We start from the raw sequence: 15,159 nt of genomic DNA, 5'->3' as shown, positions 1-15,159 counted from the left end.
ATATATATATTATATATATATATTAGTAAACCTTCTTTGATACTGGCAGTTAGAGTCCAGACCCCCTCAATGTTCTGAACGAAAAAAATTGCTTTGTAGCAGTGTTACCTTCCTACAACTGTTCTAAGATTTCATTGGCATCAAACTGCTACTCTTTCATAGTGTATAATTGGGCACATATACTAGTTAATTTAGTATCTAATTTGATTCATGTACCCTTCATATTGTTCCATGAGCAATATAACCACTTGTCAAACAGATGGTGCACACCTATCAGACAGAAATTTCGCAGATTTTCAATTTATGGTAAGTCAAGTATTAAAACCTTATGTTACTATATTTTCTGAGCCTTTATTTAACCAAAATTTAAAAGAGGAAAAGAAAAGACTTTATTATTCTAAGTATGGAATGTAGTTTAACCTTACTTTGCAACGTCAGAAATTAGGTGACATACGTTACCTCATATTGACCAAAACGAGTTGAATCTAAAAGTTGAGATTATATATTATACCAGGTGGTTATAATTAAAGTGACGGTGTTCAGAGTGGTACAGCACAGGCTGTAATGATAGTAGCAGTCTGAAACTTCGTAGATATGCTAATGAAGCAACGCGCTCGCGAATTATGCAAAAAAAAAAAAATTCCAATTCTCGCCACCAGGGTAAAAAATTGGCGCTGTAAGCAGTCAAAACTTGGTATAGTTACAGGAAAAACAATATAAATCGCAGAAAACAATACTCTTTGTAATAAAATATCGCTACAATTTCACTATTCGAATTACATGAACATTACTAAAGGAAAAAGCAACAAGTGTCACCAACAACAACCAGGGAGCTCACACAATGGTTAGGCAATGTCAACGACTTTGACGTCAGAGTTACGGAAAATTCCACGTTGTGACTGCTTACAGCGCCATTTTTTACCCTGGTGGCGAGAATTGGAACTATTTTTTTTTTTCCATAATTCGCGAGCGCATTGCTTCATTAGCATATCTACGAAGTTTCAGACTGCTACTCTCATTACAGCCCGTGCTGTACCACTCTGAACACAGTCACTTTAATTATAACACTTGACATTGCATTTTGCTTGGATCCAGTGAAATAACATGGAAATTAGTGTGTCTGTTAGAGAAAAAATATAGTTTGGTAGGAAGTTAATGGAAAACCTGATAAAATACTTGATTCCCCACTCATACCCCCTGGAGGGGTCAACTGTGAAATGGAAAGTCATATTTGTATACTACATTTTGTTCCCATTGGGGTGTTTGGAACTTAATTACCTGCTGGTTTGCCATGTGAGTTAATAGAAAGTGCATTACGTTTTGTATTCTGTAAATGATGGCATTGTCAGAGGGGGAAAGGATAACAGTTATCATGATGTGGGGGTTTGGTGATAGGGAATGATGACATGTTCCCGAATTGCGCATGTAATTGAAGTGTTGACTGTTTTGAAAGAAATGCATTTTCAAGAACTCATGTGATATAATATGAGGCACCATTGTATGTGTAAAAAGTTAATGGTTGTGTAATTGTTGAAAGGTGCTACAAAGTATTTTTTTTTTTTATTGAGAGGGTGTGGAAGGACATTTAAATGCCAGTATCGAAGAAATGAAGAGTGAAAATGTATAAGTTTAAATAGAAGAGATACATTGTTGAAGTTTTCTAGAGTACTGCAGTATTTAGAAATTCTTTTAATAAGCTGTTTTGTTTCTTGTAGGTTAGTGAGGAGTGGTAAATGGAATTGACAGATGCATTACAATGAATATAAGAACAAGAAGAAGGCAAAGCACAAAGATTTGGTGGGTGAAAACAACCTACTGTGTGTAAATGAGGAATTATATTTTTTATTTTAGAAAATAATATATGAATACAAAATTGTGTGTGTTTCAAAGCCCGTACCCCTCTACTCAACTGTCTTTTTTTTTAATAAGTATATATAGGAGGGTCCACGAAAAATTTTCTTAAGTCCAAAAAAAACATGCATTTCAAAATTAATAAAAAGAGTCTCCGGTACAAGGATATGAAAATAAAACATTTAAAAGATTTAAGATGTGTATTGATTAATATAATCAAAATATTACACATGTGAGAGTATATTGTGTAAGAATCCATGTCATTGGCAACTATGTATTTGGAAGTAAGTGGGTGAAGTTTAATTTCAAGTACATAGTTGCCCAATGCATTAGTATTTTAACATACTAATAATGTAAGAATTAAGAAGGTTACAAAACAACTTTCACCATTCTTTGTTGACATTAAATGAAGTGGTGGGAAGTACAAAGTAAAGTTGGTGGTTTGGCATTTTGCTTTTCTGAAGATGAGCATCATGCTCTTGGTGGAGAAAAAAGTCTGGCTTCTCTTCTGCTGGTAATTATTGACTGGTGACCATATCTGCAATAAAGAAATTTGCAAGTTGAAAGTGAATCAGCTAAGGAAGAAATGTTTATATTGTGTGATATTTTTAAATACACAATACAAAGACACTAAGGTAGAGAGGAAAGGGCACAAAAACTGGCAGATTTTTACAAACTATACATTTTTTCCACAAGAAATCCAATAAGGACACGTGCAACATTCATAATTATATTAACATTTTGAACAGATCAAAAGGTATAACTAATGTGAAAGGCTATAGTTTTTTTAAATTTCTTTGCGTGCTGAATTTCATGAAATCTTTTGTAATATATAGAGTTCTAATTGAACATTTTGGCAGCTTTGCTAAATTGCAATCTACAAACTGTCAGAAATTCTATAATGTTCATGACAAAATTCTCAAAAATGGTTTCATTTTTCAGTGGTTTTGTATTTCTGATTATTGCAAAATAGATTTTCACAGTTTGTATACATATTTTTGTACAAACACCCCATTAACCACCTGTTCACATACAGCATTGGCTTCTCCACGGCCCTTATTTGAAATAAATGGAATGAACCTATATTAAACATGACTTACCCCAGTTAGTTCCCTTGCAGTGTAACATCTGCACTTGTTGATTCCTCTGTTCCACTGCCTTTTCCATGTATCCAATCCAACACCTGTTGGTAACAAAGAATTATTACATGTACAACACTCACTTTTCAACCTGAAATTTGCCATATTGATGTTAAAAAAAATAATTAAAATACAGGGTGGAGCATTTGCTCCAAAATTCCTTTAAAAGCTTGTACAAAGCACTTCCAAAACCATATTAATTTTGGATCATTACATATGCAATTTTCATAGTCTAAAAACATGAAATTACTGCATGCAACAAATTAAAAAGCTGAACACTTGAAAGATATTTAATAATATCTTTAAAAAATTTGGTCAAAATGTTATGGAATTACCCTATTTTAAGTATTTTCTCACCACTACACACACATGTGCAACCAACAATCACAAACAGGGTTGCTAGTGTAACATATTTTACAGTAAAAACTCAATTAATGCAGAAATAGCATTGCAAGTAGTTAGTCCAGCTTCCGTATTCTATTATCCCAGGAAAACTCGTTCTTCACTTTTTTTAAAAAAAAATTAGAAATTTGAAAAGAATTCCTTAATAAGCTTTTGGAAGTGCTTTGAAAATGGCATTATTTTTCTTCCATAACTTTTTCACCAAATACTATCTTTTTTTATGAGCTTGTAACACTAAGAAATCAGCTGAAAAAGAATAGAATATATTTTTGAATATTATTTTTTTCAGCAAAATCTGTGATGGTGAGTGGACAGTACCTGCATTCTTTTCTCTCATAGTTGTACCTATCATGAGGACAAAAAAATCACTCCTTCTCCTCAATGCTGTATGTAAAGTCCATCCCTCTCCTGAATCGTGTAAAATCATTCCAATAGCTAGTGTCACTGCCTTTCCTCTATGGTGCTTAAAATTCCCTCCCACTAACATATATACTGAATTATGTCTATAAAAATCACACCCTCATCACAATAGTGTATATAAAATCAGTGCTTGTAATATCTCTACTCAATTATGTCTATAAAACCACTCCCTCTCCTCAATGGTGTATAGAAAAATTCTCCCAAAGTCACTCCCTATAATATCTTCACTCAATTGTGTCTATATACACCATTGATGAGAGGTTGATTTTAAAAAGTCCCTCCCACTAACATCTACTGAATTGTGTCTATAGAAATCACTATCTCTCCTCAATTGTGTATATTAAGCCCCTCCCATATCTCTACTGAACTATGTCTATAATAATCACTCCCTCTCCTCAATAGTGTAAACAAAGTCACTGCCTGTAATATCACTACCGAATTGTCTATAAAAATCACTCCCTCCCACTAACATCTGTTCCTTCCGCTCCTCAATGGGGTATATAAGCTGCTTCTTATTCCTGAATCGTGTAAAAACATCCCAATAGCTAGTGTATCTACTGGATTATATGTAATTCAAATTACCTTATTCTGTGGGTAATATCTCCAACATGAAAAAAGTCATTTTTAGATTCTGATGTAAACTCAATGTGCCATACAAATGTTTCTACACTATAAATATTAACAAGAGGGTGTTCTTATGGATGTGGTTATTCGCATATACATAAACATTTCCTGTCTAACGAACATGTGTACAGGCTGGAAAATGTCTCTCAAAACAAACCAGATTCTGCATTATGAATTGCACATGAACATCATCAAAGATGAACTTCACACAGCAGCAACCTGGCTACATTTCATACAAGAAAGCCTGACCAAAGCATCAAAAGCAGAAATGAGAGACTGCACATTTAAATTCCTATCATTTCCAATATTAGTGTTGTTTTTGATATTTCCCTGCAAATTTCTTATGATGTTTCATGATTTTGGATCAGGCTCGGGAAAGGATTAAAATGATTCCCATAGTAACCTGTGAGAAACAGCATCCTGCATAATGAATGCCATCCTGAATTGGATGACTGAAATATAGTGTACCAAACAATATGTCTTGTATTGTTCCCCTGTAGGGATCCAAATGACTCCACAATGAAGATATTTCATCCTGAGTTCCTGCCAAAGTTTAGAGTGTTTCTACTTTTCATCCTAACTACAGGGAATGTCGCTGAAATGTTAATATACTTTTCAGTCTTTTATACATGCAATTCAACCTGATGCTCACATACAGTATTGGCTTCATCACAGCCCTGATTTCAAATGAACATTAAGATGACTTACCTAATTTAGTTCCCTTGCAGAGGATGCATCACAGGATGTGGGCATAACATCTCCATGTGTTGATTCCACACTTCCATATCTTCTTCCACTGCTTTTTCCATGTATCCAATCCAACACCTGTTGGTAAGAAATACTTAGTACATGTAGATTACTGTCTTAACGACCAGGTAATGTTAAATATTTGAATGGATTTATTTGCAATTTTTAAAAAATGTACCTTTAATATCAACCAGACAATTGTTTTTGTTAGTTTTAGGCACGGGATCAAGGAAATCCTGTTATTTGCAACAAGAGTCTTCCCGATGGCATAGTTGTAATGAAGCACAGTGCACTTGAAACCATACATCCAGTCCTGATTAGCCTATCTGAGCATAACTGGACTTAACTTAGACCAAGAGGACCAAATAAAGATAAAAACAGTTCCTGTGACAACAAATCTCCTCCAAATGAAACTTAAAGCTGTACAGTTAAACAATGACTGTTCAAATTATCTCAGCTGGTAAGGAAATGGAGCAAGGTTACATATTTGAACTGGAAAAAAAAACGTTCCTTTAGAAAGCTAAAACAGCAACACTAAGTAACTATGTAGTTGCTCCCACCGCCTCCCACAAAAACAAATAGATGCCTACACCATATTCAATCATGCTGCTTTATGCAATTTGTAGTTGAAAAAACAGGAACCTAATGGCCTACACAGCAGAAGACAATTTTTTTATCTGCAAGGGAAACTCAATAACTATCTGCACTTTTGATGTAATTTTTTTTAGGTTGGACATCCAGCTTTCTGCATAGGCATGTCAATAGTGCATACATATGTTGTTAGTTAACCCATTCGACATCTCTCACGATGTTTGATGTGTCTGACATGCCCCAGTGGTTGGGGGCAGGCCAGTTTGTCGGGGAGGTACATATACCGGGTTCCTACTTGTTACACGTGCTCAGATACTCACGACAGTTGCCAGCTCTCAGATACAAGGCCCGATGGATTGAGACAGTTTTTTACTGAGCTAGATGGATGCATAGAGAGTGAGCGCCGTATGTATAGGGGGTCCTCTGCATAATAAACTGCACCCGTGGGTTAGCACTTTCTTAGTTCAGATAAGATTTACATTATTGAATGAGATGATAATAAGAGATGTATATTACTGAATGAGAGGACGTTGCGTGACAAACTGCAAGAGCAGGTTAGCCTGTTAATTGCATTTCTCTTGTTATGGGGCAAAAGGCAACCGTGATCAGTTGTTAATGGATTGTAACGTAAAGTTGTATACACGGAGTAGGAGAAGTATGTGTAAATAAACTATACTCTTCGCGACTTATTTGACCTCCCCGAAAGAAATGTCCCAAATTCATAAACTTAGCAACATTACACTTCGGCGCTAGCTAAGAGTAGCCAACTTCGAGTTGGTCCCTCCACTAGATGAAAAATTGTGCAGTGAGACGTTTTCAATTTCACACATTCCATGAACTTAGAAACTATAACCCACTATTATAATACACATTTAAACAGAAATAATAAACTCTATAAAGAACTTTGAGGAATTTTTACAATTCTGCTTGCTTGACTTGAAATCCGAGGGGTTTGAAACACTGAATAGAGTTCTTCTCCACCTGTAGGAAATTGCCATCAAGTTTGTGCAGAAAGAAGCAAATTTATGAGGACTTTAATGCGATTTTATTTACAATACCTTGCATAATCAAACAGTTCTCAAAAAATAATATGTTTCACGACTTGTCGAGAAAATGTACTTGGTGCATAGCAAAGTGAATGCTTTCAGTAAGTTAACGTACAGCAGTTGGTTAGATGCTGGTATCCTTGTTCTCATCATACATGAAAGGTCAAGGGTTCAAATACCACCTTCTCCTTTTTTTTTTTTTTTTTTTGGTTCGTTGAACAGAGACTGTCGATATTAAAACATTTAAAAATGAAGGCGATGGGCACTATGAGGGACATCTTTCATTGCGCATTTTTCCCATTAGATTTTGCTGGCTACCAAGATTTTAAAGTTAAAGCTTTTTCTTTTAGCTATTCTCCATAAGTTGTGTTAACACACATATCACATTTATGTATTCAGGATGCAAAATGTAACATCAGTTAACTTATGTATTGTTTATGCTGTTCAGTGACACCTAAAACATTGATTATTTGGATATATTAACACACACACATACAATTATGTTAAGCAGTAATGTAGTGCATTAACTGTAACGAGCGATTTTAGAGTTCAAAATGCTAAGATTGTTAATTTTATGTCAGTTTCTTCGTAATGACTGTTAATCCACTCACCTCCATTTTTCGATGCGTCTAAAAGTAATAGTAAAATGCCAATTAACATAAGTAAATTGCTATTGCAATGGAGGCGATGTGATTAAAAAACCAACTAATAATTACATAGTGAGTGACAAACAAAAAATTCAAAATCTGAGAATGATCGATAATTCTCCACTGCTTTGTTTCCAAAATATTTGTCATATTTCAACAGAAAGTACAAGTATCAGATCTAACAAACTTTCCACTAAATTCGCAATATTGAAAACCACCACCACAGACTTAGCTCTAGGTAACTGGATTCTGCACACACCACGTTGCATGTCATTTCCTCCTATCATCAAAATAACTTTCTGTTACTATTTCCGTTCACCTCGTGAAATACAGAGACCAATGATAACTTCTTAGCATGGTGGATAAACTTCACACCCAACTATATACTTCTGAAAGAAATCCTGCCTAGATGGAGAATCGAACCTACGACCTCCTTCATGGGGATCAAGCACACCTCCTCTTCTCCAAGTAGCTCACGTTAAAATTGGCTACCAGTTTGAAGAAACCAATTCATGCATAATGTCATGTCTATAATTTCCCCAATGACAATTTCTAAGTGGAAACAAATTCAGCAAAAATCGAGAAACCCTGCAAGGGAGGAATGATGAACATTTCTATTGGTGTTTTGTCACATTTTGTAAATTGTGTGTAAATACAGTGTTTTGAACAAGCAATCCATTAGATACGAAGTTTTTCTTGTTGAAAGTGGTAACAGGAAAGCGAAAAGAAGCCAGTTCAACTAGACCCCCCAGTTGCAAAGATACTTCAGCCTTTTTCCAAAAACTGTAAGAATATAGAGAGGACAGTGATATTGAACGTATGAAATATGTGTGAAAATAAAACAATGCATTAAGTGCATCGTAACGAACTTCAAACTATGAAAAACCTATTTTCGCGGTGGTAAACTGCACATCACATTCGAAAAATGAACCTGATTTTTTTCTCTTATTATAAACCGGATATATAGAACGATATGATCCCTCAGCAAGGAAAATTTACGTAAGCTTCCTCCTTCCCTCCAACTTTTTCAATGCTTATAATTAGGGTCCCGAAGTTGATGAAGGATATTTTTTTTCTGAGCCTTAAAAACAATGCTAAACTTGATATCAGCCAGTTTCCCTTCAGTTAGAACCAGCAAACACTTTTTTCCCCCGGCCTTTTTTGGCTATTAGGTTATTTTTCAGTATTTTTTAACAGTTTTTGTTGCATTTTTCTTTATTTTTGATGTTCGTTTTTCTCCTTCCCTGTTGTTTTGTGAATTTTAAATGCATTTACTATCAATCTTAACTGAAATGTTTGGCAATGGCTAAAAATACTTTGAGGTTCTTTTGGTGGACACTATTATTGCTTTAATCTGTGGTTTTAAAGCAAAATTAGTCACAATATTAAATGAAATAATACTCTGGTAACACAGCTGTATTTTCAGATGCTGGCCGACTACAGTACCACAGAAGGCCCATTCTGAAAGAAGATGAATGATTTATAGAGAAAAGCTTTGTAGTGTATTTTATGTAACCTTGAAGTAAAAATAAACAAACTACATTAGCACTTAATTGCTTCAATAGTTTAAAAAAACAAACAACCGGCTCTATCAAATTATTCAACTACTCTTGTAATTTATGAAAAAAATAAGCTCACTATCAGAGGGAAAAATAATTTGGGGTAATTCTTTTCATTTTTATGTTATTCTATATCATCTTTTGACATTTTTAGGTCATCAACTTCTGAGTCTTAGTCATAATTTTTAATGCTACAAGCATTCCCCAGCTATCCTAATAGCTCATTGTAATGATTATATTTTTAAATTTATTGAAAATAGTACATATTTCGGAAATTCAGAATCTGAATGGGGCTGGTAACCCACCATACACCTAAAAAAAATATATACGTGGGCCATACTTTGGAATCAAATATCTCCATTACTTGAGTTTTCCACATGCTGGAACCAATTTTATATTACGGAAAACATAGAAATCTGTCTATTAAAAGGCAACAGTAAAAGGTAAAAAGGTAAAGGTAAAGTGTTCCCCTGTGCATAGCACCACGCCATGAAGGCGTATAGGGGGTGTGGGGGTAACGCCCCACACTTTCTTGATCCGGTCGTGAATGGGGGTGATGTGATCAGCATCACGCCCCTGACCGCAACAGTTCCGAATGTTTTATGATTTTTTTTCAAATTTTCCTAGCAGGAAGACTAATTATCATAGAATTTTGGCAATCATTGTGACACAAAATTTGAACCTTCCTTAAAATAATAAGCACTGTTTGGATTTGAAAAAAAGTTATTTATGTTGAAAAGAAAACTTCAAAATGACCTTACGCAATCATATACACTTCCCACGGACAAGGTATTCTCCGGTTGACAAGCGATAGTAAATATCGTAAACTAGTGGGAATGAATGTAGAAATAAATCGGAACCTTAGTAGAGTCCATTCAGGGTCCTTATTTTAATTCTAAGACAACCAAACCTGACCTTCCTAACCGAACCACAAAAGCATATATTGACAAAATCTTAAGTAATCGCTAAAACTCTGCAGTATGTGTTAACAGACATACTAAATCGAAATCGAACCACGTAAAAGTTGCATTTGTAGTATGATGAAATCGTAATAAAATAAAAGGAACTTGGGACCATTTTCACCACAATTTCATTCTACACGCAAAAAATACGTAAAATTACTATCAGCATCAAACCAACATTCCCAACCTAATAACGATGTGTGACCAGCATACGTTTAATTCCTCTATTTCGCACCAGTTTTTAAAAAATAAATTCATTCTACGTGCACAAAACACGTGTATATTCGAATAATGACGTCACCGATACTGCATAAAATCTCTAGTTTCTCGGGTGTAATATCTCTGCAATGTAAAAACTACGACAACGAGCAGCAAATGAACTTGTTGATCAGGTTGCTTCTGAACGAGTCGCAAAACGAAGAACTCAAATTCACAGAACGGGTTCACGGGGGGAACGAAGTAGTGAGTCCCTTTGTTTTTACTAGGCATCCGCACCCGCCCAGTGTGAAGTCAACCACAACCAGTTTACGTGAAATTCTGATCTTCAAGGCAGAAAGTATTACATTGTCTTTGGTTCAAGGAGTATCAGGGTAGCTACGATTTTTTGATTATGAAATTCCCTGACTTTTCCAGGTTTTCCAGTCCAGAAATGAAATTTTTCCAGACAAGTTTGTCATCATGATTTTTGCTTTTGAACTTCATGTTTTTCAATTAAATATGCAGGCACGTTAACTATTATGAATATGAATATACACAGTTATTACCTGAAAATTTGCCAAGTGATTAATACAATGCTATTCAATGAAAAATAAATAAGTATTGTACTTCCCCATTTTTACTAAGTCATTACAATTAAGGTGGTGCAAAAAAATCAATAAAAAAATGTGGCATATCAAAGCTATACAATGTAACCTGTACACAACCTCTATTATATCAATACAAATGAGAAACAACAGAAAATTGTGTCATGTACCTTTAGAAAATATGTAATAAGTTTAATGATTATAAAAATTGAAATCTTACCTTTCATAAATAATACTGGCAGATGTGACTACCACATAAAATTAATTTTTCCTAGTTATTGCAAGGATCTCCTCATCCAGCATATAAATTTCCTTCTCGGTTTCTTTAATAAGTCTTTTTTTTCTTTCACTCAACTCCTTGATGGCATCTGCAGCCCTTTTTTTATTCTCCTTTGCTTTCACAGTTTCCTCATCTTCTTTCTTCTTCTGTTCCAATGCTTCCATGTATCTGGAACGTGCATTTCTTGCAGCATGAACCATACCTTTATCTACAATGAGATTTTCAATGCCTCCAGATGCATGGACTTTATCCCAAACATGTCTTTGAGCAACCAGTGACCTATGGTGTTGATTTTCAACTACGCATTCCTTATTCACAGAAAACCCTCTCTGTATACATGCATTTCCATGAAATAAGATAAAAATCATTTGTAAAAACTTCATCACTTCACACGAGCTTACATTGTGGGTTGTTATAAGATCATACCAAAATTTATCAAGACGATTGGTTTTTCGGGAATAACTATTCAAGAGTTGAATAACAGCTGGCTTAGAGCATATATGTCTGAAGTCTTGTTCAATTTTATCAGCAGAATTTCCAGTTAGTTGTCGCTTCTGAACAAATGTTTCCAACGTTACCTTCAAACGTGAAAAACTTGTTGCTTGTGACTTCGATATGACAAATGGGTCACAAAAAGAGATTCCTTTGGTCAGTTTATATCGTAAAGGAGATTTTTCCATGATTTTAGAACAAAGTGTCCTCAAACAGTATAAACATTCTTGCCTGAACTGGAGAATTTCGGCTGCTGTAAAATCAACATTGCGAAGTAATGCTCGTACTGAGTAACCCAAGTCCACTTTATCAGCAGGAACAATATTATGTTCATCACACAAATTTATTTTTGTTAAAACTGTACTGTCAATTACTGCTTTCTTCACAAATTTATTCATAATTACTGTTAGCATGGAAATAAGTTCAGTGTACAGAAAAGGTGCCATTGGTTGATCAGATTGAAATTCCTTCAAGAAAGGCTCAATCTGAGATGCAATAGTTTGGAAAAATGCAAGTTTTGCACCCAACAATTTATCCTCAACTCCTGCTACAACAATCCTGTAACTATGAGAGCTGGGTTCCTTCTTCGCTGTTTTAACACCATGGATGTACTTTTTCAAATGTGGAAGGACTTCTAATGCACGCTGTACAACGTTCACATTTTCCACCCACCTTACTGAACAAAAATTTTTTTGGAAATTTTGATGATCCAGAGTAGTAAATGTAATCGGCTCTGCGTGCTGGAACATATTTGAATAAGTTGTACAATGCTCTTAGAAATTCTACTAACAACCACTTAGTTGCTGTTATTCCTCCTTTCAATGCATTGCTGAGTGTGTGAAGACCACAACTTCCTATGTCAATTAAAACCGGGCTGCTTTCATCAATTTCAACACTTTGTTTAAAATCTCGTAAAAACTTCATGTTCACATTTGGTCCATCCATAGATATTTGAATCAATCGTTTGTGCAATATGGAGCTTAACTGTTGGTTGAAAGCACCCAAGATATCTGTTGATGTGGTATGTTTCAAAAATGCTGATCCAAAATATCGACATACAACTTCCATTTTAGATGAACTCCAATATCGTACCACGAAATCCATTTGCTCTTCATGGGAAATCTTGTTAAGAGATTCATCAAAAGCAATTGCATAGCATTCACTTTCTAAAACTTCCTTCTCCACCTCCCGTTGAAAATATGGACCCAAACCATAAGTAATGACATAAGCTATCTTCGCTCGCTGAAGTTTTATTTCCTTTGCAATGGTGCTATCACAAAACATTCTTTTAAATAGCAATGCACTATTTCCCGCAGCAGTTAATGACATGTGTGTCCAAACTGCATTTATACACCACAAAATTTCTGCCCGTGTAACATTATCCTTCACTAGGAATTTTTCCATCCCTTCAATATTTGTTTTTTTCAAAGTGGATTCTTCATGATGAAAAGTTGATCTTCCCAACTCATGGGAAGTGGTAGGAGCTGTAACATGTTGCTCTTCTAAATTGTTTGTTATTCTTCCTTCCTGTTGCACTTTACCTTTCTCCTTCTCAACTCCAGTACCATGTTTTTCAAAATTCTTCAAATACCCCACAATACCAAGTGACGACACTTTGTTTTTCATAGCAGATCTGTGCTTTGTTCCTTTCATGTGACTGGTGAGAGCTTGTTTACCCATATTACTTAACGAAACTGGCTTCTTGCACACACGACAATACACTGAAAATTTATCACTCTTCATTTCTTCAGCCCAACATGATATGTCCTTGTCTGTCAACCATTTTGGATTAAATAAGGTTCTTTTTGCCATTTTGAAGGAAACCTATGAAATGGAAGGGAATTTTTTTAATTTATTGAAAATAGTACATATTTCGGAAATTCAGAACTTGAATGGGGCCGGTGACCAACCATACACCCTAAAAAAATATATGCACGGGCCATACTTTGGAATGAAATATCGGTACTAATCTGATGTTCCCCGGACAGATTTCTTCATTTTTACAGAAGAAACTACTTACGGTAATAAGTTCCTGTAGCATTGTCTAACATCTGGAAGATGTTTTGTGTCATGTGGGAATGTTTCATAGCGGAAATTCAACCATTCACACATAGCCCCACGAACCATTTACGGTAAGGTTAGGTTAGGTAGGGTCATGTATAGGTTACAATAGTTAAAAATTGGTTTCGAAAAAAATATGCGTAGCCCCCACACACTATTCTCGCATAGCCCCACAAACCATTGACACATAGCCCCACAAACCATTTGCGGAAACGTACGTTCTTCTGTTACAAAAACACTTTTTTTAAAAAAAATTTGCAATTACTTTGATCAACAAAATGTGAATACACGTTAAAGAATGTTCCGCAAAGCAGATAGGTAAGTACAAATTAAGTACAAATGTCCAAATTTCACAAAACAAAGAAGTTATAGGTGTCCGGGGAATATCATATTTTTACCGAAATATCTCCATTGTTTGAGTTTTCCACGCACTGGAACCAATCTTATATTACATAAAACATCAAAATCTGTCTATTACAAAAAAATTAACATAATTCTAGAGGGGTACAGTGGGTCAACGGTTCCTCCAAAATCCCGCATCCCAACCCATGTTTGGTAACAGTTCCAATTGCTTTATGATTTTGTTTTCCAAATTTTCCTAACAGGAAGACTAATTATCATAGAATTTTGGCAATCATTGTGACACGAAATTTGAACCTTCCTTAAAATAATGAGCACTGTTTGCATTCGAAAAAGTTATTTATGTTGAAAAAAAACTTCAAAATGACCTTACGCAAACATACACGCTTCCCATGGACAAGGTATTCATTCGCCGGTTGACAAGCGACAGTAAGTATCGGATGCATTCAGGGACTTCCATTTTAATTCTAAGACACCCAAACCTGACCTTCCTAACCTAACTACAAAAGCATATATTGAACAAAATCTTAAGTAATCGCTAAAACTCTGCAGTATGTCTTAGCAGAAGTAAATCGAAATTGAAACATGTAAAAGTTGCATTTGTAGCATGATGAAATCGTAATAAAACAAAAGGAACTTGGGCCCATTTTCACCACTTTTCAACATAATTTCATTCTACTTGCAAAAAATACGCTAATTTCGCACCAGTTTTTAAAAAATAAATTCGTTCTAAAACACGTGCATATTCAAATAATGACGTCACTGATACTGGATAAAATTACTAATTTCTCGGGTGTAACACATCTCTGCGATGTAAAAACTACGACAGGTTTCATATGAAGTACAATCTTCATAAACAATGAGAAACTTTCCACTTTCTAACAGATTTACTATGCAATTCCTACATACAACAAACATTTCTCCAAACATAAACAGCCTTTTCTACGATAGTATATCGCTTTCTGTACTATTCATGTACTTACAATTATTATGTAAAATCAACCGGTAAGTCAAGTTAACGTTTCAGTACGTAAAATTGTACTAGTTTTGTAGTTCGGAATCAATGTAAAAAAAATGTAAGCTTAATTGTAACCCTACTTTAATAATAATAATAAATAATAAAAAAACATAATAGCATTATCATCTTTCTAACATTATTTATTTTTTTGTTGTAC

General features: G+C 34.8%; 1 protein-coding gene and 1 long non-coding RNA gene across 4 annotated transcripts in view; one reads left to right on the top strand and one right to left on the bottom strand.

Annotated features, from left to right (window-relative positions):
* Positions 1-2,041, top strand: part of LOC145993733 (uncharacterized) — a 16,272-nt gene extending 14,231 nt beyond the window's left edge. Inside the window, exon 4 of the long non-coding RNA XR_014442288.1 lies at positions 1,716-2,041. This is a non-coding gene — a long non-coding RNA (uncharacterized LOC145993733). The remainder of the gene's footprint in view (positions 1-1,715) is intronic.
* Positions 2,042-2,046: 5 nt separating this feature from the next.
* Positions 2,047-15,159, bottom strand: part of LOC145993732 (uncharacterized) — a 56,212-nt gene continuing 43,099 nt past the window's right edge. Inside the window, exons 1-4 of one of the 3 annotated variants that reach the window (XM_083129476.1) lie at positions 11,012-13,922; positions 5,145-5,261; positions 2,952-3,034; positions 2,047-2,389 (exon numbers count right to left, since the gene is read on the bottom strand). In XM_083129476.1, coding sequence (XP_082985602.1) covers positions 12,158-13,375 — 1,218 coding nt within the window. In that variant the 5' untranslated portion in view covers positions 13,376-13,922 and the 3' untranslated portion in view covers positions 2,047-2,389; positions 2,952-3,034; positions 5,145-5,261; positions 11,012-12,157. Of the gene's footprint in view, positions 2,390-2,951; positions 3,035-5,144; positions 5,262-11,011; positions 13,923-15,159 lie in introns of those variants that run through there. The other 2 variants (XR_014442287.1, XM_083129477.1) reach the window with 2 other exon arrangements.

Source organism: Lepisma saccharinum, chromosome 10 (genome assembly GCF_977018435.1).
Source record: "Lepisma saccharinum chromosome 10, izLepSacc3.1, whole genome shotgun sequence".
In the NCBI taxonomy this organism is placed as follows: domain Eukaryota; kingdom Metazoa; phylum Arthropoda; class Insecta; order Zygentoma; family Lepismatidae; genus Lepisma; species Lepisma saccharinum.
The sequence above is the reverse complement of the archived record's forward strand: the minus strand, read 5'-3'. Positions and strand labels throughout refer to the sequence as shown.